Genomic DNA, 25,855 nt, shown 5'->3' with positions numbered 1-25,855 from the left:
CCCCTTTTAGATTGTAAACTTCTTGAGGGCAGAAACTTTGTTTTTCTCATTTGTATACTTAGCTCTGAGTACAGTAGTAGGTGATTAATAAATGTTTATTGTCTATTGACTAAATCCAGAGAAAAGTCCAGATTGAAGAAGAATCCCCAGGGGATAAGATACTCCAGGTGCTCCCCTTTGTAGATGACATTGTACTGATTACATCAAGCTCTAAGGCTTTGTAGCTGGAACAGATCCATAATCACTCAAAGAAGTTTGTTCTGTCCATTCATACAAGAAGACCAAATGGATGAAGCACAGATTACAACATGCATTTGAAAGGATACCCTATGGAGTGATGGTATGGATAGACAATAATTTAGTCTCAGAATTGAAAACAAGCAGTCAGTTGGATTGCTTGCAGCATACTCTAAAGCTTTAACTGACTCCAAGCTTTTCTATTAAAACAAAGATCCATCTTTTTAATACATTTTACCTTTGTTGCTATGTGGCAGAGAGACCTGACTGGAATACCACTAACTAAAGGTCATTATTAAATTTAGGGTAAAATGCCATTGAGTGGTGGGTATGAGCTGGCTGCAGTGTATAACCAATTAGGACATTGAAAGAGGAGTGAATGATTCTATCAAAAAACTGTATTACAGGAAGAGAAGATGGGTTGATCTTTTGGCAAGAGTGAAAGATGACAAGTGAACAAAGCGGTCAACTGATACTCGTGATGTTAGGAGAAAACTGAGAAAGGTCTCAAGAATCTTGGGTGGACTCCCTGTGTTGAACTTTTGATATAGCACAGGATAAAAATCATCCATAGATCTATTTGAGTATTCTTCACAGTGAAGTGAAGGAATTCTTCATACATTGAACATTGGATGACAAATGATTTTCATGAATGGCTTAGAGGAGGAGGTGGGCTGGTACATGGGGAATTAAAGAGGAAGATGGCTTTTCCAAGGACAAAGCTAAATGAGAACATTCAAAGCTCTCAGAGAGAGAAAATAGTTTGGTGGAAGCTGAGGGGGAATGTACTGGTAATCTTAGCCACAGGGATATGGGGGGATGCATTTAGGGATATAGTAAGAAATTCATCTAGAGAAGGTTGCTGGTACTTGAAATATTCATCCACATTCTGTAGTCACAGATACTAATTTCAGGTGGGGCAGTCAGTCAACAAACATTTATCAAGTACTCATTTTAAGTGTTAGGCACTGTGCTAAATGCTGGGATAGTTTTAAACATAAAGAGTCAAAGAAGTGCTTCTTTGGTTACATGTAGAAGGAGTCAAGGTGTCTTGAGAAGTATGGAGTATTTTCCTTCTTTGTGTTTATATGTTTTGAACTTTCCATGGGAATTTATCTGGATTCAGTTCTCATTATATATATGATGTATGTATGTATGTATGTATATGTATATATGTATATGTATGTATATATGTGTATACATGTATGTATGTATATAAATATATGTGTGTATATATAAATATATGTATATATGTATGTTATGCATGGGTTCTCTCTGGAGAGTAGTACTTAGGGATTATCTACTCTTGTCTATACAACTGTGGAAGTATCAAAGGAAATGACTAGAAAAAAGTGTTTTGTGTTATATTTAGTGTTGATTTTTTTTTTATTTTAAATTTGTATTTTTCTAGGTAACCCAAAGTTCAAGAGAAGGATGCACAGTAATATTTGGGCAATAACATATTATCAGTGCTATTCATGTGCAAGAAGGGGTACAAAAGATAATACTGAGTACATGTATGAGCAAAATGAAGATGGGCTACCTGGGTAAATCACATAACTTCTTCTTATCTTAGTTTCCTTATCTATAAGTTGGGAATTATAATAAGACCCATCTCTTAGTGTGGTTGTGAGGACCAAATGAAGAACACCAGGACACTAGTGTTCATCAGAATGTTTTGTCCAAGACATAATATGCCCAAATTGAGATGTTCTTATCCCTTGGCCTGAGTGCTGTCAGAGTATTCAGGCCCCAGATTTTTTGAGTGGAAATAACACTCAAGACTAGATTTTGTGAGAACTGTGCTTAGGAAAAGGAGTCTGAAATCAGAATTGATTGTGTAGGGCAAGGATATCTTCTCATACACACTTGAATTGGTGGGAATGTTCTGTTTTGATCCAGATGTTTGGCCCTAGATAGCCTTAAAGCCTATGATCTTATCATAGAATTTTAATTATATCAACTCCAGACAACTAGTCAGCAAAACTGAAATGAAGCCTTCAGTCTATAGTTGAAAATATGATCACTCTTGGACTATGTTATTCTCTGCCTTTATATACCCAATGAAGTATAAATGTTCATACATAGTACATACAGAGTACTTGAAAAGAAAAAAAAGTGAATGCATCTGTTTTCTAAATATTGTTAACAAAAGCAACTTGAAAAAGATCATGATAGAACTAGTATCCCTGGAGCCTGAATTTAGCATTCTTGATGTACAGTCTTTGGGAAAACTTTCTTGCAAATTCACCATAAAATCAAGTTATCTTTCTCTTTTAAGGTAACAAAAACATAGAGCCTTGTTTTTTCAAAACAAGAGACTAGTTTCCAAATGAGACTCATTCTTATGTGATTGACTCCATTTTCAATTTTCAGTGTTAGGTGGATTAAGATTTCTTTTGTTACAAGTACAAGTAGAGTACTACCTAAAGGAACTCACTGTATTCTAGCGGAAAATTCCATCTGGATTTGCTAAGAAAATGCTCATTTAATTCTCCTGTGTAATAGACATAGGAAGGTTGGAAGAATATGTGGTTTTACCTCAAAGTTAATAACTGTCTAAAAACTATCTAGTCAGGAAATAAATGAGAAAACCAGTGACCAGAAGCCATGATTAGAGCATTTCTATAAAAAGGAAGAAATAAGAAGCCCTTTGATGGATATTTTATCAGTAATATCAGTAAGCCAATCTCTTAAAATATCATTAAAAAACTCACGCAAACCTCGAACACAAAGAATTCCATACCCCCATAAACCAACCCAACAAATCATACGTAGTTTTTCATATCAACATACATCCATCTATAAACAACTTCTTATTTTCTATATGTATCAAGATAACTTGAAGATGGTGGGGGTTATAAATTTAAAGTTGTAAGCAATTAAGTATATATAAAATATTTTACCCTAGAATGAATATTTTAAAGGCACTGTACTGTACAGTGGAAAGAACACTGAATTTGGGGTCTGAAGACCTGGGATTGAGTCTTATCTCAATCTTAACAACTCCTACATGTGTTATTTCAAGCAGGTTACTTTATCCCTCTAGGTCTCAGTTTCTTCATTGTAAAATGAGGGAGTTGGACTTGAGGATCATCATTTCCCTTCTAGCTCTAAATACTCTCATCCTAAAAAAGGAGAATATTATAAAAGATTATGTGTGAATTATGAAAGAAAATGTAATTTTTCTCAGGAAAAATACCTAAGAAGAACAAATAGAAAGGTAATGTTATAAAAATTAATCTTTAAAATCTTGTCATTAATAAATAATAGTGCAATAGAATATCAGCTCACTGAGGGCAGGGACTGTTTTTGTGTGTATACGTGTTTATATTCCTAAAGAATAGTTCTTGGCAAATAATAAATCCTTAAACATTATTTGTTCAATTGAATGTTTAAAAGTAATTTGAAATAAAAAAAGCTGATTTCTTTGCTTAATTTGTGCCCAGTATTTGAAAGAATATTTAACTATATCCAAATATTTTGGGTAAAATTGATATTTATAGGTCTGAAATAGCAGGTTCTCTGAATAGACCTGACAGCTAAGTAACTTGAAGTCGGTGAATTAATCCCATATGCCATTTCTGTTTTGGTCCAATAGGAAAAGGAGTGGAAAGAAAAAAATGAAGTGCTACATAAGCATTCTGGGCTGAGCTGACTTTTCCTATTTTGTGTATGTTAATCATTTTAGGGGATTTAGGAAAATGTATTGGTATAAAGACTTTGATGAACAAGGGAGAAAGAGCTTTGCAGCTTTAGGGACTAGTGAAGAATGTAATATATGCAATACATTATATAATGTATATGCAAACATAAATTCTGATTGACTTCTTAGCTCCTAAGTCCAGAGTAGCTGGACCAGGGAGGCACCAGGCACACTTCCAGTGCAAAGGCTTGGAGTCTCAGTGGGGTTTGGTTAGCTGGTATCCAGTGGCTTAGAACTAGGAAAGCTGACTTTGCTTTTTTAACTTGAAGTTCTCTTCCTGTATTTCATCGTATGGAGATGGTCGAGATTTACAAAGGCTTTGCTAAGGGAGCCTCATGGACGCATGAATGGAAGGGTTCTGTACTAAAGAGGCCACATAAATAATTATGATATAACTAGGAGTTGCAGAGATTTTATAGCTTGGGCCCTTGTTGGCATTGACAAGTGGAGCAATGTCCTTGAATGTCCAGACTGCTTAGAGCCCAGCATCAGATTCACTTATGCTATTTATTCTAACAATCCATAATATGAGAAAAAGCAGTCAAGATGAAATAGTGTTAGGTTATATAACAATGACAGCAACAGGGACAACAACAGTAACAACAACACGATCTGACTGTTGGGAAGGGGCTTTAAAACATGGAAAATCTGATCACAAAAACTTGTAAGGTCATCCGGGGGATGTGCCTACTCTATGGATGAGCAGACTAGTTTAGCAAGGTCAATTGAATCTCTAAAGGTCCATGGCTAATACTGTATGTTATAGACTGAGATGAGGGTCTAGGTCTCATGACCCCTAATGTAGTGATATTTCTAGTAGAATGCATTGCTTATTAAGCTAAATGGAAAGAATCACACAATAGCTCAGCTGCCATTCAGTCCAATGCATACTTGAACAAAATTCCTCTCTTCTTGAGGGTAGGTCACAGAAACCAAGCAAAATAACCAAACCATCAGTGCAGAGCTGTGGGCAGAGTTCAATAGATGATTAGGTAAGAGAAGGAACAGTGCCCAAAACCATTCTTTTTGAAGAGGTAGATGACCAAGAGGATGGAAGGCATGAAGGCCTGACACAAGAACCACCTCCATGAACTATCCACCTAATATCCTCCATTTGTTATCATTGTAGAATTGAAGGCCATAAACATGTTGACTATGAAGTGCAAGAAATAGAGTTGGTTGTACAAAAATTGATTTCTTCTCTTAATCTTTGGAAAACTGAGTCAGGGCCAGAGAAGAGAGGTGCTTTAGTCCCTGGGGAAAGTCACAATAACCTCAATGTCAATTCCATATGGTCTGTTCCACCTGGACTCATAGGATCTTGAGCAAAGGGCATGGTAAAAATTGAGAACATGAATGGTAAAGCTTTCCTAGACAGTATTTCTCAAATTGCTATCATTTTCCAATCTTTTTCATCATAGATATTTAAGAAAAATATCTTTAAAGCTTATGATAGGATTTGGATTTTGTATGAGTTACAAAGACTATCCATACCTGGGATTTATCAAAGTGAGTTTGTGATTCCCTAAGGAACTTGCAGTGTGAACAGGAAATTGAACATTGTAACTCTGGTATGTTGAGACCATCTAACATTCACTGAAGTGTCAGTATTGAAATTAATTCCAAATTAATTTCCAAATTTCAAGCAGGAAACTGCAAGAAACAAGTTGGGATTCAATACATAACACTCATTAACTATCCACGTAAACTCTGCAGAGACTTGCAAGAGGATAAAAACATGAAGTTTCAGTGAACATCATAGGATCACTAATTGCTCAACCTGCACGCTGGATCCTGAGGTATTTAACTTTTGATGTTCCCCAGGACCAAAGGAATGGAATAGGTTGAGTATAAAGCTCAGCAAAGAAGAAAGTTATGTTCTTGTGGAGTGAGTGGGATGTTGGTTGCTGTCCTTTATGCTTGAAGGTGACCAAAATGACATCACTATGATGGGATCTGCAGTAGCACCCACACCAGCACATAGGGCAGGCAGCTAGCACAGGTTCTTTGATCTGCTTTTCTAAAGGAAAGACAGCTTCAAAAGGGTCAATAATCTTACTTTAATTACAGATAAGTACAAAGAAGTGAGTATCCAAGAAAGAATTTGATAAGCAGGGCTCCTACTGTCTAAACAGAATAATACAACCACCTACATATACCACCAGACTGATAGAACACTAACATCTGAGGAGTCAGGTGGCTCTTAACAAACAGCTACCCAGAGTCCTGTCCAGGGAATCAAAAGGTCCTTCTTATGAGCGAGCCTGGCAAAAAGCCAACCTTCCAGAATATATAACAAAGTTTCAGCCCCTGATTGGCTCAAAACCAGAAGGCATGAAACCTATGTGACTCAGCAGAGCTGTGAATTATCAGGGTTCAAAGGAGATTAATCCTTCAGATGTTTACAGTTTAATCTGAGCCTAGGAACCTGAATTCCAGGAAAAACAACAACAACAAAATTCCACTTTGCTTATGCTTACAGGATCAAGGTACAATGTATCCAGCTGTGGCTGATCAAACCAATATGAGCTCAGAAGGCTCTACCATAGCTCGGGTACAAATAGTCCATGTGAATATTTGGAGTGAAGATGTCTCTAAATTTGCGCATCTCATATTTCTTTTGAGCTACTGCAATTCTGCTTTGCTCATAGAACCCAGCACCTTATTTGATGAGATCATGTCATACTTTGGTAGCCCCGTGTCAGTGTCTCCCAAGTCTTATAATCAATTGCAAAGTTCATCAGAGAGATTTTGTATTACTTCTTCTGACTTCTATGAAGTGCTTGCTTTATATGAGTTCTCTGTAAAATGTTTTAGGCAAATATACATTTGATATTTAGGCTATGTGACCAAGCCCATCAGAGTTATACTTTCTCCAGTAGAGTTTGAATGCATTGCAGTTCAGCTTGGAAAGAACCTCCATATTTTCTTCTCAGGTGACCTTCAGAATCTTCCTAAGATAATTCAAATGGAAGTGATGTGGTTTCCTTACATGGTGCTAGTATACTGTCCAGGTTTCACAGGCATACAATAATGAAGTCAGAACATTGGCTGTGTAGACCGTCAGTTTGGTAGGCAACCCGATACTTTTTCTCTCTCATACATTCTTTCAGAGCCTCAGAAACACTGAGTTAGCTCTGGTAATGCTTGCATTGACCTGATTGTCTATATGTACATCCCTAGAAAGTGTACTGCCAAGGTAAGGGAACTTATCCACAACATTCAAAATTTCTCTGTTGTCATTGATGGTTTCCCATATGAATGATGAAGTGATATTTGGTGGAGGACCTATGTGTTTTTGGTATTGTCAGGCCAAAATTAGCACAAGCAGCAGAGAATCAATCATACTTTATTGCATCTCAGCCTCAGAGGCTGCATTGAGTGCCAATCATCTGTCAACAAAAAGTTGTGCACCAGCTCTCCTTTCACTTTAGTTTTGGCTTGTAGCCTTTTCAAGTTAAATAATTTACTGTCAGTGTTGTGGCTGACCTTGATGCCATTTTTGTCCTTGTTGAAGGCATCTAACAACATTACTGAAAGCATCATGCTGAAAATCATGGGAGCAAGCACACATCCCTGCTTCACTCCATTGGTAACTAGGAAAATATGGGAACATCATCCACTATCCAGAACCCATGCAAGCATGCCATCATGAAACTTGTGTACAGCACTGATGAAATTCTGTGGGTAATTAAATTTTCCATGATCTTTCACAAGCCCTCATGATTTGCAGTATCAAAAGTCTTGGTCTGATCGATGAACATTATGTACAGACCTCTGTTCTGCTACTGTTTTGACTAGGGGAAGCTGGTCTGCAGTTGTGAATTGACAAATTCCACTTCTGCAGAATTTCTGTTAAGTATGTAGGCCACGTTGTATCCTACCAAGATAAGCAAAGAGCCACAGAAAGTAGAAGCATTTATGAAGTGGCCATGTCCATAGTGTCCTAGAAAGTCAACTTTTCTGGGATTTGGTAGTGATTATCCCCAATTTTAAAGAACTGCTATTATAGCTAGATCATTGAATGATCTCACTCATAAACATATAATTGAAGAGGCTCAGAACCAAAAAAAAAAGGCAGGAAAGGTAAAATTGTCTTAAACTCAACAAAAGTGTTTTTTGGAAATAAATGTGAAAGGCAAATGTGAAAAAGCCTTCAAAGACCTAATATACTATGTTACTCATATACCAATATTAGCTTATTCAGAGGTCAGTTAACTTTTTGTTCTTGATCTAGGCACCAGCATGAAAAACTTGATACTCATATACTAGGAGAGTGATGGTTACCAGAGACCAATTGCATTCACCAGCAGAATAATCTCATTACCCTATCTACAAGCTTGAATTCTTGACTTTAAAAAGGGTTATTACTGAGAAGTTCAAAGATGGAGCAAAACTCCAAAGACAGACTGAACAATACATTGATTTATATTTTGACCAGTGCCAATTTAGATACTGTTTATCAGGAGGACCTGAGTTCAAATCTCACCTCAGACACTTGACACTCACTAGCTCTGTGGCCTTGGGCAAGTCACTTAACCCCAATTGCCTCATCCTGGGTTATCTCCAGTCATCCTGATGAATATCTGGTCATTAGATTCAGATGGCTCTGGAGGAGAAGTGAGGCTGGTGACCTGCACAGCCCTCCCTCACTCAAAAACAAAGTCAAGTACAAGTCATATCATCATTTCTCTGATGGCATGGTCTTCTTCGGCAATGAAGGACGAACATACTGTTTATCAGGGATGAATAGCAGCACTGGCCTGTTATGACTTCAGCATACAAAACAGGCCTGGTAAGATGAATATGGATGTAGATGGCTTTTCCAGAATGATTTGGGACTTTGGAGGTGTGATGATTCCAGAAGATATGAGAGCAATTTCTGGCAACCAATCAATAAATCAACGCATATTTATTAAACACCTAATATATATACATGCACATAGAGAATAGATATAAAATTAGTAAATAGAAATATATCAAAAATAGTTAAAGAGTTTGTACTTTGGGAGGGAAGGTACTAGCAGCTGAGGGGAAACAGAGAGAAAGCCAGTTTGGTTGAATCACTAAGTGTGGGTAAGGGAGTAATGTACATTTAGGTTGGAAAGGATTGTAGCTAGGTGATGTAGGGCTTTAAAAACTAAATGAAACACTTTAATTGTAGAGGGTATATTTTAACTCCTGGAGTTGGTTGACTGGAGGAGTCACGTGGTCAGATCTGCACTTAAAGAGAATTACTTTGTCAGTGTTGTACAAAATATATTGGAGTGTTGAGAGACTTGAGGCAGGGAGACCAGAACTAAGAGGTCGTTTTATGAGTAAAGAAGTGGCAGTTGTGAGAGATGTTATGAAGACAGAAATGGCAAAATTTGACAACTGATTGCATACGTAGGATGAGGAACAGTAAAGCATCTATAATAATGCCAAGGTTACTGCCCTGAAATACTGGAAGGACAGGGTGTCTGAGAAATTTTTAAGAAAGGAAGGTGTGGGGAAGATGGAAGATAATGATTTCATTTTTAGACATGTTGATTTTAAGATGTCTACTAGATGACTAATTTGAAATTTCTAATAGGTAATTAGTTATTTGAGACTGAGGGAGAGACTAAGGCTAGATAAATAGATGTAGGAGTCATAGGCATAGAACTGATAGATTAAAACTATTGGAGCTAATGAGGAAGGCAGGCAGGTAGGGAAGGAGGGAGGGAGAAAGAGAGAGAGAGAGAGAGAGAGAGAGAGAGAGAGAGAGAGAGAGAGAGAGAGAGAGAGAGAGAAAGGTAGGTGAGTCTGTTGGGGAAAACTCTCAAGGGTTATGATGTGGATGATAAGCTGTGAATAGAGACTGGGAAGTGGTCAGATAGGTAGGAAGCAAACCAGGAAGAAGTTGTGTCACAAAAAACCTGAGGGATTCAGGAGGAGAGGGTAGTTAACAGTATCAAATACAGCAGATAACTTGAGATGGTTTAGTAATGACAAAAGACCATCAAATGTGTCAATTAAAAGATTATTTGTAATTTAGGTGGGAGCAGTTTCAGTTGAGTGATAAAGATGGAAGTCAGATTTTAAGGGATTTTAAGGGAGTAAGAGGGGAGAAAATGGAAGCAGTGAGTGTAAACAACTGTTTAAAAGGAATTTGGTTAGCACAGAGAGATTTTTCAAGGATAGGAGAGACAGAATGTTTGAAGGCAGTAGAGAAGGAATCAGTTAATGAGATGTTAAAAATTGGAGGGGTGGTGATTGAGGATTCAGTTCATTGAAGAAGATAGGATGGGTTGGGATCAAGTGCATATACAGAAGGATTGGCATTGACAAGGGAGAAGATCACCTCTGTCAGAAAGCAGGGGAAAGGATGAGAGTGGGAAATGATGTCAGGAGTTTTGGGGATAGAGTCAGTAGCAAAGAAAAGCTCTTAACTTTGAATAGCCTCAATTTTTTTTTAAAATAAAGTAAGAGGCAAGGTATAGATTGTAATCAAGTTAAAGTATAACTGATAAGTTGGGACTTCCTCAGATAATATGTCAAATACATATATGAGCATTATTTCATTGAATCAGCCTTTCTTGCTTTACTTGTCTGTAGATGACGGGCATAGTTGTAGAAGTGATGAAAGTGGAAAAAGCAAGGCAGTGATTCTGAAAATCCCAAGTTCAAGCCAGCAAAAATTACTTTATTACTAAGTGAATGACAAAATGCACAGTGGAGTATTGTGTCAGACTATAAATGATACCATTCATGGACCAAGAAGCAGCTGGGAACTACTCAGAGCATACCATCCAACAGCCATTAATGCCTTACATTATGACTTTGGACATACGGGTGAAGAAAGGACCCTGGAGCTAGAAAGAAACAGATTTTACTTACTCAAAACGACTGCAGATGTTATCAAGAATTGCAAAACTTTTGCCAGATGTGTACAAAGAAATTATGGCATGCATCTGGAGAATTCAGACACCATCAGTCCTTTGGAAAGTTCCCATATTAGGTTTCAGTCTTTACAGGTAAATAGTAAAAATGCCATATTTTAGTGTTATGATCACTCCCAGGTATGGCTATCCAACCAGAAACCAGAAATAATCTAATCTATTATTGCCAAAGGTTTTTTTTTTTGTAAGTATTTTTCAGTGTATGTATTCTCTGCTGGGATCTACTCTGACCAAGGGAGATACTTTGAGAGCATGCTACTCAAGAAGATGTTGGCCTTGGCAGGTACAAAATAATCTAGAGCTATTAAAAATCCACATGGAAAACCACATATTGAACATTTCAGCCACACCCTGTTGAACATCTTGGTAGCCCTGAAACCAAAACATAAAACTTAGTGATGTCAACATGTATCATTTCTAGTATATGCATACAATTCCACAAGGAATGAAATTATACATCATATATCAATATGTGTCATTTCTAGTATATGCATACAATTCTATAAGGAATGAATCTATACATTATACCTGCTTATGTTTGAGAAACATGTTTACCTAACAACTTGTGTTTTGGAAACCCATATGTAGAAGGCATTACAACTACTTACACTCAGTGTCTCAGTTGAGAAAGAAGCTTACCAACTAGTCATGGTTTCAGCTCAAAAGATCTGTGACAGAAACAAAAGATGGTATGATACTAGTGTATGTTGTCAAGACTTTTAATGAGACAGAATTCTTTTGACAAGCCTTGGCATTCAAAGAACTCGTTATCTATCTGATGGAAAGCTAACCCATTCAAAGTTGAGACAGTGGACAACTTGTCTCTTTACAAAACTGCTACAGATAATAGAAGGGGTCATAACAAGGCTATTCATAATAATCACCTCTTGCCTGTAGGGAAATCAGCTGGACACTCAACTCGGCAAATGCAGAGCAGAAAAGACTGTTTACTAGTTGCGCATAGTCTCACCCAGCTATAGACTCTGAAAATGATAGCTCTAGTGAAGGAAATTGTATGTACTCTTCTAGGGCAAGGGACTGGAACCCATAGGCAATGTCTTAATTGCTAACACTTGCTACAGAGATTCTTAGCATGCAGAAACAATTCAAAGAGCACAAAATACTGTTAGCCAGCCTGATCCTGCTGTCATTCTATGCATATACATACAAGCCTATAATAATTCTGATAATCAGCTTGTAACATCTACTAGTTCAGGTAGTGGAGCAGGGAGAACAGTCTGTGAAAAGGGAGATACACTTATATGACCAGTTGCCAGACTAGGATGTAACAGGTTACAGGGGAACTTGAAGACATAGTTAAACAAGAGTAAGATGACAACAGAGATTTTACATGTGAAATATGCCCTGTATGTAATTGCATATGTTTATTTTTGTACATATTAATAACTGCACATTGGGTATGCTTGTTTATTATTTTGATATTATATTCACTTAACTGTTTTATGCTCATTTTGTAGCAAGTTCTATTAATTCTTTTGCTCATTGTTTATTTGCATATTATGCTAATTCTTAGAGTAAAGCTGTATTTTTATATAGGCCTACTGATTGTGTTATTATTGCAACTTTGTTTTATTAGTTAGTCATGCTTTTCTTTCTTATGAGTACGTGCTGTGTACTCCAGATATTTATGTTTAGGAGTTACACATATACCTGGCACTGCATGTAACTTAGCCACGTTGTCACTGTCATTCGTCAGGTGATTGATTCTCTTTATAGGGTTATGTCTGTTGCATGCACAGTTAAAGCTTGATTCTTTTGTTTTAAATGGTACTGTGGTTTGGTTATCAATGAAGATGTGAAAAACAGCTTTGCAGTTTTAAAGCACTGATTCTGTATAGTTATTCCATATGATTTTTATAAGAGACTACAAAGAGTTTTAGTTCAGAGAAGGAATGTCACCCTGGTTCTGCCCAAGTCTGGCATGGTTTTCTTGATGAATAGGCTTGTGACCTTAGTTACATATGTGTAAGATGACATGATTTCTGATTAACTAAGGGAACACTAAGCCTCAATGTTGCAGGACTGGAATAATGACTTCTATCAGTTGGTTGGATTTACACTTTGAGAGAGGACTTTGAGACACATAGGTCAAGAGAAAAGTGAGATATGGACTTTTGAATAGCATCTTAAATAAAGCCTTCCACCTCCCCCTTCACTCCAAGAGTTACAGACATGTAAAGGAAGATTTGCTTGTCCTCCCTCCCTTCTCATGTCTTTTGGCTTCCAGTCCTTAAAGCTTTGCATACTGCTGAGAACTAACTCCCTCTTGGTGAAATCATTATCTTTCATAGTTTGAGCTGAGATCTGATCTTACTCTCAACTGAAGGGCCCATTTACTCTTATGCATTCTTTCATTTATTTTAATCTGTATAACTCCTCTGCTTTCTTTTTTCCTGTTTTCCTTGATAAAGAGGTTTACTATCTACTTGAAATGGTCTAATGTGTAACCAGCATTTAGTAGGAAGGGCCTAAGCTGGTGACTGTAAGATAAAGGGAATCTGGTCCCTTGAGAGCAATCAAGGCTTTCGTTTTGAATCACCTAGACATATTAGAGGTGTGATAGATAGACATAATCACCCCCTTGGAAATAGGAGATATCACTTAGCCTCCATGGTCCTGGTTCTGTTTTCCACTCTCATTCCCTCATAGCTAGGTTGCTGGTGCTTCTAGCATGGCCCTTGTCCTGCAAAGGTATGATATTTTCCAGATCATATCTGTGCCATAAACCACAACTTTTTATCTAGACAGACAGCCTCAAACATATATAATGTGTCCCCAAAATCTTAGTGTTGTTTTAAGCTATTAAAGTTTAAATTTTAAGCTTTATTTAATATTTAATAGCTTAAAACTACACTAAAACTTTTGGGATATGCTATATATCTACCTCAGATATAGCATGACCTCACCATCCTTCACCATCCTGGTTGCTTGAGAGCAAAGTGTTGATATAGCTAAGTTTTATTTAGATTATAAATATTTCTGCTTTTCCATCTATATTAACTCACTTAAATTCTTGATTATGAAAAGAGTTTAGAAATAAAGTTTCCTCCCTCCTACACCTCACACTTTCTGTGCAGCCTTCTTTCCTTACACATCCAATTTCCCATCTTTTCCATTAATAGGAATAAAAAAAAAGAAACCCATAGAACCTTCTGCTTTCTAGACCTGGCCAACACATACCTGGAAAGTAAAGTATGCCAAATTTTGTTTCAGTTCAGAAAACAACCTACTTTTATTGAGAAAAATTGAATTAGCATGGTAAAGTGAGGAGTAGAGAAAAGGTAGAAAATCTGGTTCCAAGTGTCTGCTTAGCCACTTACTGGCTATATCACACTGTCTAGATAGATCGCTTCATTTCCTTACCTGTAAAATGAGGATAAAAATTCTTTGTTGCCCTGTCTTGCTCCCAGAATAACTGTGAGCATTGAGTGAGGTTTTGGGGTCACAGAATTTTAGAGTTTGAATTCATCAAGTCCAATATGTAGCTGAGTGGGAATTCCCACTGGAATATCCCAAATAAGTGATCTATCCAGTCTCTACTGAAAGAACTCAAGTGAGGAAGAACTCACTCCTTCCTGAGACAGCCCATTCCCATTTTAGATAGCTCTGATTGTTAGGATACTTTTCTTTATATTGAGCTGAAATGCACCTTATCTACAACTTCTTCCCCATCTGGGGCTGAACACAAGGATATTTCTACTTCTACATAACAGCCCTTCAATTCCCCCTTCTATCTTGTCCCTCTAAAATCTTTCTTCTACAGATGATGTCTGAAAGTCTTTGAAAACTGAACTTTGAAAATAAGGACTACATAAAATGGAATTGATTAAATTGACATTGTGTTGTATTAACAGTCTTCTCTTTCCCACAGTCAAAGAATTCTTGTTGGCGATAGGCCTTTTGATATTTGGTTAGGTTGGTTGTTACATAACTGCAACAAATCTATTGCCTGTATTATAGCTGAGGCCTTTCTAGTTTGGACCTACCAGAGCCCTAGACTCTAGTGGCATAACCTTCAGGAGACCAGAGACACCAGAGACACAATGTCTTATAGACATTGTCTATAGGACAATGAGGCATGCAAATCATAATTATTACATTGCTTCGAGCTGTAATGAGTTAGGCTATGATCCCCAGAAATGAAAGTAAGCTCATCAGGAAAAGTCTTCACTAAAATGAAAATATGATACTAAAAATTCCAAATCTTTTAACTATGTATGTTATAATGGATGATTTTTAAAAAAACAAAACATTAATCCATATAACTGGATACATAAAAAAAAAAACCTCTAAAAATGGTAATCCAGGGAGACCAGGTTCTCAAGTTTTCTAATCCATAATTGCTAAAGCTTATATGGAAACCAGTTTTAAAGGTAGAGGGAAGGGAGGAGTTTTGCTTTAAGCTTTAGAATTGAAAGAGCCCAATGTTCTGCAAGAAGTCCAAAGTTAACACACACACACATGAAAACAAAACAAGTAAAAAACTCCACTACTTATTAAACAATCTGTTGTATTGAAATGGCAATTAAGGTAATGGGTAAGTTTGTGAAAACTAAGAATTAAAAGGAAAATTTCTGTGGTTCAAAGTTGACTCTGAGAGAACAAAAAGAATGCACTGCTGAGATTGAGCCAACATAATTCAGGAGAACTGACCTTCCTAGCTATTCATGAGGAATAAGAGAACAACCACTTCAGCATCTTTGGCAGGAAAACCCCAAAAGTGATCAACAAAAAGTTTGATATGCCTGAAAATGATTGGACAACAACAATCACACACACACGCACACACGCACACGCACACACGCACACACAGAACAAGAGCTAAGAAAAGTTTTTCTAAAACCAGAAATGTATTAAGTTTCAAGGCACGTTTTGATTATTTAAAAAAATACTCCAGTAACTGGTTAGTAATTACTTCCATAGATGCTATTATCATTGAGCTTAAGATATATTGAAATAATTTGCTTTATGGTAAGGCAAGACATCTTACTGAATACAGTGGCAGGAATGCTGGGTTTTAAGTCAAATGAGTTAGGCTCAGATCCTGTCTACCACTTACTGTCTTTTGACCTTGTGTGTATTATCTTGACTGTCTCAAACTGCTGCTTCTTCTGTAAAATGAGAGAATTGACTCAAATGATCTTTAAGGTTCCTTCAAGCTCTAAATCCTACAAACCATCTTTAGGGGAATATTTCCTCAGGTTAATTCTGCATGATTTTTAGTCCCCAGAGACATTCATAGTTCGATTAGGAATAAGACATATTTCCAATATAGGAGGGATTGAACACAGGCAAATTATTTGCACTTAAGGGAATAAAGGACAAGGATCAAAACTCTTGGGGAGGAATTTTGATCACCAAAGGGCTAAGCCAAAGGGGTGGTGCCCATAACATTAGGCATAGATACATACTCTGAATGTGTATCATCACTTTATATGACTTTCTGTCAGACAGTTAATAAACATTTGTTAAGGCTCTCTTATGTGCTGGGCACTCTGCTAAGCACTGCAGCATTGTACTAAGCCTTCTAAAACTAGAGATTTTACCTTAATGCTGGAAAAGACCAAATGGTTATATAACTTCTATGAAGGACTAGTTTTTAGGACTCCTAGGGTCCCAATATTCCCCCATTCTGAGGGACTGCCTAGAGATTGAAGATAGTTGGTAAAGTGTCTCTTGCCCTGAGATGCCAGAATTTAAGAAACAACCATAAAATTTCAACAAGCTTTTTTTAACTTTTCTGCATAACATAGCCTCCCACTTAATCTTCCTATTCACTCCCATTATCTCTTAGGGAGAAAATGGGGCTCCATTAGATTTAAAGCTAGAAGAAACTTAAAAAGAAATCAAGGCCAATCTTCTCATTTTATAGAGGAGGAAACCAGAAAAGCGGTAACTTCCTTAGGGCCATACAAGTTGCAAAACTGGATATCCAGGTGCCCTGACTCCAAACCTAATACTTCTTGCCCTCCATCCCTCTGGCTTGTCTTTCATAATTTAGAAAGAAAAGCTGAACAAAGGAACTATTCGGTAGTAGAAATTAGCTAGGTAGGGGTAGCAAGTTTAGGAAAGAAGAGGGAGCTCCCATAACTAGAAAAAGCATGGGGCAAGTAGAGGCTGTGCTCCAGAAAATTTTAGGTATGGTCTGTACACTGAATTGAGTTAAAAAAAAATAACAAAACAAGCTAAGAAAGGAAATGGGAGAAAATGCTCAGTTGTTCTCCCTGAAACTTGAGGGCATGTTATTCATAGAATCAAAAACAAAGTTTAGAGGTGCTTTTCAAAACAAGATCAGATTGTTAGATCTAGCAGTACTCTGAGGAGGGTCCATAGAGAATATGTTATCGTAAAAATAGCCTGGGCAGTGAAGTAGGTTGTCAGTCGCTTTCTGAGTCATCTGTTTATGGCACGAAGAACAACAGAATTTTCACTTAATGGTCCCTAGGAAATGCCTCATGCTAAAAGCAGGTTTTTTTTCAATTGGCACATGAATAGATTTGTTATTGGGGCTTTACCACTTCTTTTTCATTCTTGAACATTTAAGACTGCAATGCCCAAATACACACCCTACTTTCCTATTTCTGTGTCTTTGTATCTGATGTTTCTTCTCCCTGGAAAGCTGCCCTTCTATTGATTTACAGCACTGAAATCCTTCCTATTAACCAGTATTTGGATCAAATGCAACCTTGTCCATAAAGATATTTTTGATCCTCCTAATGTTATTTATTCTTTTTAGAAAGAGCTTCTCATGTCTAAGGATTGAGGAAGAGTTAAAGAAAGTATCCTTGGGAAGTCAAGGTTAGGTTAAATAGAGATTGATAACAGTTAAGTGTCTAGAACAGACCCTGGCACATAATAGGCATTTGATAAATGCTTTTGATTGATCACTTGATTAAGGACAAGTAGTAGGGTACATTTACATTTATTTAAGAATAATAATGTATAATGTTAAAGTTTATATAAAAGCTTTCATAAAAATTCCTATACTTATTTTCTTAAGAAGCATAATTAAATGGAAAAAAAACCCAATCTCTTTCTCTCAGTTATCCGTAAGTATGGAAAGTCTAGCCATTTGGACCATGGTGCCATAACCAAAACATCACTATTTACCCAGTAGAAGCATATTTTAAATGTCAGTAAAGTATCCTAGGGGAAAAAAAACTAAAAAAAAACCTGAAAAAAAAACAACAGTCCTACCTTGGTAATGAGATAATCATAGAAAGATTAAAATTGAAACCTATGGTACAAATAAAAATGTGTCAGTCTATCCTCAACTCTACTTTGGAGATTCTGTCCTGAAAGATTCTGCTGGGGGGGATTTTAGTTCCCTAGAAAAGCAATGCCACAACATTATTTTACCATAACACCATCCCCTCATTTTATCAGTAAAACATCCTTCGAAGAAGGGGAGGGGAAGCTGTGTGTATACAGATGGCTCACTCATCAGTTGTATTTCCTATGCCAAGAGATGACTAAGACATTAAAGCAGTATAATAAAAAAATAAACAAAAACACCAAAACAAAATTCAGTCTTAAAAATCTGTCAATCGTTATCAATCAGAAATAAAGTACTTCTTAAATAGTCTTTCCTTTCTTGCTCACTTAAATGGTCACTGCAGAACTCTCACTATTAATGGAGAAAACTTCTAATAAAATCTGGCTTTGTGGTTTGAGTAAAGGATAAAAAGAAATCGCCAACCTGACTAACGCAGCTGGCCTGACTCAGAGTGCTGACTGCCCGCATGTAGCTCTGATTCCTGGAGCGGAATTTTGGAGAGTTGTAGTTAGCGGAGGGATCCAGGTTGTGACCACCAGGCACATCACTTGCAGCTTGTAGATAGCTCTGGCTATATTTAAAAGAGAGAGAGAAAGAAATGAAGAGGAAAATAAAGTCCATAAACGTCAATGGAAAAATTACAGTTGGAGAACGGTCATTCTATCCCATTTTAAGAAGCTGCTGAAATTAAGCAATTTGTAAGTATTTTTCCCTTATGTAAATATCTTTGATGTAAACACTTGCAAATGTGAATTTCATTTCCTGTAATAAATGGAGGTGATTTTCTGTATTGCTTCTGAGCTTGACACTTTATAGCCAGAAAGGTGGAATTAGGGTTGCTCCAAATAAGAACAGATGACAGGATCTGTAACTCATGCAGCATTAAAGCAAACTACCCACCTGGATTCAGGCCCAACAGCAACGATAGAATCATAAAAATGTGTCTATGCTTTTGCAAGTACACAAACTCTGAATTCAGCTTATGTTTTTTCTCTTTCACTTACACAAATGTTTTATTGGGCTAAACAGTGTAGGAAAGAATGGGCTTTGAAAAACTGAATCCAATTCCACAGGCACAATGATTTTTTTCCCCAGCTCCTCCTGAAAAAGAGATATAATTTTATTTATCCTTTTGCTCTTCCAACCTTCCCCCTTTTGGTCATATTAGAATTCTGATGTGTGGAAGTATATGAAAATCTTACTTAACTAGAATGCTCCAGGAAAAGAGTGTTCTGGCTAAAATGGGCTTTTCTGGTTAATCAGGAACCTTTGTTATTGTTTAATCTCTTGATGTTGAAAAGTACTTTAAAATGTATGAGACCACTTTCTTGCTTTAGTAAGAGGAATTAACATAATTTCATTTTTCTTTGCTGACTCCAGCTCTCATAGTGCTTCAGAGCCATAATTCTGAACCATCAATTTTCACTGCACAAGGATAATGTACATCTGTTGAAACAGAGTTGTGTGCCTTAACCCCAGAATAACCCCTGGAAGTTTAAAAAATTTTTAATATAATTTTAAATGAAGTCCCTGATATAACTTTGGATTTGCCACTTCCTTTAAAAGTGGAAGGCAGGGGAAAATCCATTTAATTTAGAATTTTGTTTATTTGGGTTCCAGTTATATAGGTTTTATTGTTATCATGTCCAAAGAAAAACAACCACTGCATTTAAATAATACACTAAGTAACTAATGATATGCTCTCTACCCTCCTCCCCAAAAAACCCCAAAAAGAATAATTTCATGTTTAAACGTATCTTCATGTTAGATGTAAAAGAGGTTTAATTTTTTTTTAAGTTCTCAAATTAACTTTCTAAGTTTTGAATTGCAGCGCTATAAGAAAATTTTTGCTACAACACAAAATAAACACACATACACAAATACATACTTGAGTCCTGACATATACTTTGAATAATCTTCTGCCATGATTTGTGCCATCACTGTGTGAGATGTTACTGAACAACAGTATGAGGAATGTTAGCCAATGGATAATTACTGCACAATAGCTTTGTACAAAAATCAATTTGATTCCATTAACAAATACTTGTTAATTGCATATTGATGTATGCACATTCTTGTGATAGGTGTGAAGGGGCTTACAAAGACTACATTTGACATACAGTTTCCTGCCTTCTTGAAGATTAGAGTTTACTGGGAGCATATAAAAAATATCCAAATTACAGATGGTATAATTCAATTTGGTTCAACAAACATTTATTAAATGCCTATTATGTGCAGGGTTATGAATTATAACATATGATCTCATATGCCATAGCATGAAACAATATATGATAAGTTCCCTAGCAAAGTTTTATGAATGAGAATGGGGAAGACATGGGAAGGCTTCCTGGAGGAGGCAATACATGAAGTGGTCTTTTAAAACTGTTGCTGTTCGTAATTTCGGTTGTGTCTGACTCTTCATGACCCAGTTTGGGGTTTTCTTGGCAAAGGTACTGGAGTGGTTAGCCATTTCCTTCTCCAGTTTATTTTACAGATGAGGAAACTGAGGCAAGCAGGTTAACTGACTTACCCAAGGTGTGAGGCTGGATTAGAGCCCAGGTCTTCCTGACTCTAAGCTTGGTGTGCTAAGCTACCTAGATGCCCCACTTTAAAAAATAGGTGGGATTTAAATGGGTAGAGTAGTTATGGTATAGGTGTTGGGATAGGATTATGGAAGTAGGAAGGCACTGGACATATACTAGGGATGGCAAGTGGTCCCATTTGTCTAGAGTCACAATGTGTATGGAGAGTAGTTGTTTGAGCTAAATATGGAAAAGTAGGTTGGCCCCAGATTAAGGATGGTCTAGAATGCCCAGAAAGGAGTTTGAGCTTAGTAGGCAACAGGAAACCTTATTCAAGTGAGATGACAAGATTTATGCATAATATAAGAACAATATCTGCAATGTAAGGTACCTTACCAATACCTTAAAAGGTATTGAAACCATCCTTGAGATTTGATTGTCTGAGCAGCTTATGCTACTGCCATCGAGTACAGAAGATAGCCCATGGAAGCAGGAACAGTATCCTTCAGGCTTGACTGGGTGCCAGCATTGCCAAGTGAGAGTCAAGGAAGCTATGTTCAATTAAATCAATGATGTATCCTTGTTTAGTATACTTTTTATGCTATGACTTCCTTTTGTAAACTGTTAGATAGTCTACATGTCTCATTTCATTCTAATTTTGAACCTGAAGTACCAGACTTGACCTAAGACTCATACTAAAATATATAATAATAGCTAATATTTATATAGTAGCCCTTACTATGTGCCAGGCACTCTGCTAAGTGCTTTATAATTATGATCTTTCTTATCCTCATAATAGCCCTGTGAGGTAGGTGCTATTATTATCCCTACTTTACAGATGAGGAAACTAAGGCAAGTGACTTGTCCAGTCCAGGGTCACACATCTAGTGAGTATATGAAGATGCCAGCCAGTATATGAAGATGAAAGTGATTGTTTACATAAATGTCTGTGGTTACTAAAACATATACATATCTGGGAATATAAATTGATTCAGAAGAGTATCTTTGAAACTAATCCTACTTCAGTAGCTTCTTTGAAGCATTTTTGGGGGGCTTAAAAATGTCTGAGATATGCATACTTAAAAATTCGATCACAGCTTTCCATTGGTTAAATGTGTAAAAGCAAAACTATGCTAAATGATATGCTGTAAGTGGGGCTAACCAGTTTTTCAAATCAGAATTTGAACCAAAATTTTTTGAATCCAGATCTGATATTTTCCCCCTACACTGTTGGAGGTATGAATTGTCCAAATCAGGCCATGTACCTTGGCCACACACACACACACACACACACACACACACTCACACGTTTATATATGCCCTACATAAATATTTCCTGATTACATAATTTCCTTCACATGTCTCCTGACCTTATGTGTTCTCAATGTATATCTCCTGGTTGTGTGTATTTTCTTCACGTGTCTCCCTTTCTACTACTTGTGGTATAGTAATCTGGGATAGTGTACCTTGTGCATATATGGGGGAGCCTTTTTCATTTTTTATTGCTATATGATTCAATTAAATGTCTTTTGTTTTGAATGATTGTGTTCTATAACTGCAAGAGATGAAGACATCATTGGAGTCTTACGAGCTATGGTTTTAAGGGAATGGTGACTAAGAATTACCTCAAATATAGGACTGGGGCTACAGTCCCATAGCCTTTTATCTTCCAAGGAAGGTTGCTGTGGATCTTAGATGCCATCCAGTAAGTGAGAATTTAGCCCTGAGGGTAAAGGTGAAAATGAATAATAGCTAAAATTTCCCTTCTGAGGGGTACCAGGCAACTATTTGTCAGTCTCCTATTAACAATGGAAAAGTCAGCTGTCTTCTTGGGATATGGATCCCACATGTTACAGAGAACCTCCTCAGCATTTTCAGACTGATAATCAGTACTTATTCTTGTTTGTTCAAGCAAGCAGACATTACATTAATAGGAGTAATCTGAAAAGCATTGCCAAAGAGTATTAAGTCTTGGACAAAAAAAGAGAAGACTTCAGGGGCACAGGTTATATTTTTATCTGCTAATTGACAATAGAAGATTCAGAGAGGAAAGGCAGATTTAGGGAGAAAATAAGTAAGAATATGATGTTTAAGAATATTTCTTGGGTGAACTACAAGAGGCAGAAAATTACAGAATCTCCGGGCTTCAAGGGACCTTGGAGAACACCTAATTCAACCAATAACTGAAAAGCAATAAATGCCATTCTGCCTCTTCTTCAATATATCCAGTGAGGAGGAACCTGCCACCTTTTGGGACAGTCTAGTTCACTTTTGGACATTTTTCTTAAGTGGAGTCTGAATATTCCTTTCTACATCATCTACCCATTGTTCCTGTGTTGGCCTGTTAGGCCAGGTAGAAGAAGCCTAATTCCTCTTTCACATGATAGACCTTCAAATACTTCAAGATGACTTTTGTCACTCCTCCAGGGTAAAGATGCCTACTTCTTCAGCTGATCTTAATATAGTATAGTCTTATGAATTCTTGTTGTTGTGGAGTCATTTCTGTTGTGTATGACTCTTTATGACCCTGTTTTGGGGGCTTTCTTGGCAAAGAAACTGGAATGGTTTGTCATTTCCTTCTCCAGCTTATTTTACAGATGAGGAAACTGAAGCAAACAGTGTCAAACGAGTTGCCCAGGGTCATACTACCATCTTTCAGTTTATTGAATTGCTCTGTTTTTTCAGCATTTCATTCTTGAAATTCCCAGTCTTGCGGAGTCACCTTCTCTTGTAGAATGGTAGGCCAGTTTTTCCTCTGGATCCTTTAAACTCGGTATCCAAAGCTATGCCCACTTTTCCCTGTTTCTTTATCATGATTCTACAAAGAAATGGCTCCTTTTCCAGTTCCCAGCATTTCAAATTCAATAAATAGTTCCTCCTTTTTTGGGTAGACTCAGGTGCAGAATAGAGATTTCTTATGTTACTTTTATTTTTTGAAGAAAGAAGTTACCATTAATGCAAATCAAGAATTTGTTACATATTTTGGGCAGACAAAGCTACATAAGATGCCTGGATAATTAAAATCCCTAAAGCTTGCCACATAATCCCTCTGTGCCAGGATTCCTAACTATTTCCCCAAATCCTCATCTATTTTCTCCTTCTGTGGTCTATTCCCATTATAATATTTCTTCAGTTTCTCCTTCCTGTTATCCTTATTCATGTCTCCTACCATGCTTCTCCTTTCAGGTTCCTATGGCTTCCTGTTGAATTTTTATAGTAGTAGTAAAAAAATAAATCTTTGCATTCAAATCATTATAGTACTTAAAGACCCTATGTTTTATAATAGCAATTTCCTCCTCCAGTGTCTTTCCAAAAATACTAGCATTTTGTCTTTGGCTTAGGGAAATATATACCCAGAGTGATAATATGATAATCAAATTGATTTCCCCAATGGGTACTGTGTGCTTGTGTGTGTGTGTTTGTGTGTGTGTGTATATATACATACATATATATCTTCATATACAAAAGACATATATGTAGATACATATATGTCTGTCACACATAGACTTCATATATGTCTCTATTCTGACTTCTCAGTTCTCAACTATGATTCAATCTGGTTTAGAAAAGGAAGAAAGATATACTTTTATATTCAGATAAGAGAGGATCTAATGAAACTCTAGGCATATGAGAAATGATCGAATTTTACCACAATTCTTACAGCATGGTGAAAAAGAATTTACCCTGAATTTGAAACTAGAAGGTCTGGTTCCAAAGGCTAACTATACTATTTATTGTTTGTCATCTTAGACAATTCACTCTACTTCTATGCCTTTAGTATCCTCCTCTGTGAAATAAGGAGATTGAATTACATAGTTTCAAAAGTTCTAAAGTTATATTGTAACAAGTCTTGTCAAAGAGCTCTTGGGAGCCCCTGGGATTTGTAATTCTTTCCAGTTTGGGAAGAGAAGAAACTAACCTCTCACAAAGTGTGTGTGGGGTGGAGGCTCTGAGGTGGAGAGTTTTCCTTTTTTTTTTTTTGAGGAGAATGAGGAGAGAAGGGAGAGGCAGTGGCAGAGGTGGGCTACATTAGCATTTCCTTTTTGTAGGATCAAGGGAGATGATTTCTGTCTGAACGAATGAACTGAGGGGCTGATTGTGTTTCAGAGGAGAAATAAACATTCCAAGAGAGGAAGATTGGGTGGGCCCTAACCTGCCCCAGCCTTACTTCTGTTTAGGTTTTTCTTAAATTTATTTTATTCAAATATGTTTGCTAGATTTTATATTGTTTTTCATACACACTTGTGGCAAACCCCATCGTTTTGTTCCTTAGTGTCTCTTTGTTTGTTGCAAGAGGGGAGCCTGAATAGCTGATAGGGTCCCAGGAGAGAGGGACCTTTCCTAGCACAGAGCTGATAGCTCAACCCCAGCCCATCACTGAGAATTTTGCTCTCTACCTAGGGACATAAGCAGGAGGCATTTCATAACTACTCTTCTAAGTTCAGAATCACTGACTTTGGGCCCTACTGGTATAAATCTGCCTCAGGAGTGAGTCTAGGTTACACTGTGATCTGTAATCTAGAATAACATGAAAAAACTTCTTTTCCAGTGAGCAGTTTTAAAATATATGCCTTTAAAACAATGTATACGTTATTCTAACAAGTAGTATCTTCAAATGGAAATGGAAATTGAGTTTGAGAAGCTGTACTGATGGAAAAAATTCACCTTATAAAGAAGGGGTTTCCTGGAATTCGACTCAAATGTATTCCTTCTCTACTTGCAGATATTTCTAGAGCTGTTCACTTAACAATGTGCTCATGACCCTCTTCTTGTGCTTTTAGATGGAAATAAAACAATTGTACACTGCAATTTTTTAAAAATTTAGCAATTCTCCTGTCTTCAGCTGCTTAGATCTATAAAACTATTCTTTAAAGATTCAGACGCATAACTTCTGTGCCCAGTCTAGAAAAGGAACACATTCAATGTAGGTTATGTTTGAGAGAAATATAAGAAAACATTTGTCAAGGAATACTAAACATGAAAGCAATCCTTTCATATATCTGTAAAGGGAATATGACACATGGCAAACTCGGTACATATAAATCAACTATTGTCTGTTTTCATGAACAATGGAAGTGGTAAAAAAAAAAAAGATACTCATGTACAACAGGGTAAGCGTGCTTGTTGTATAAGGAAAAGATCAATTCTGGCACATCCTGCTGTTCCAGGA

General features: G+C 36.8%; 1 protein-coding gene across 1 annotated transcript in view; it reads right to left on the bottom strand.

Annotated features, from left to right (window-relative positions):
• DLGAP2 (DLG associated protein 2) overlaps positions 1-25,855 on the bottom strand; it is a 529,819-nt gene that overhangs the window by 93,389 nt on the left and 410,575 nt on the right. Inside the window, exon 5 of the mRNA XM_072634360.1 lies at positions 18,587-18,734. Within this exon, the coding sequence (XP_072490461.1) occupies positions 18,587-18,734 (148 nt within the window). The remainder of the gene's footprint in view (positions 1-18,586; positions 18,735-25,855) is intronic.

Source organism: Notamacropus eugenii, chromosome 1 (assembly GCF_028372415.1).
Source record: "Notamacropus eugenii isolate mMacEug1 chromosome 1, mMacEug1.pri_v2, whole genome shotgun sequence".
NCBI lineage: Eukaryota > Metazoa > Chordata > Mammalia > Diprotodontia > Macropodidae > Notamacropus > Notamacropus eugenii.
Note: the sequence above shows the minus strand (reverse complement) of the source record. Positions and strands in the feature narration are given on the sequence as shown.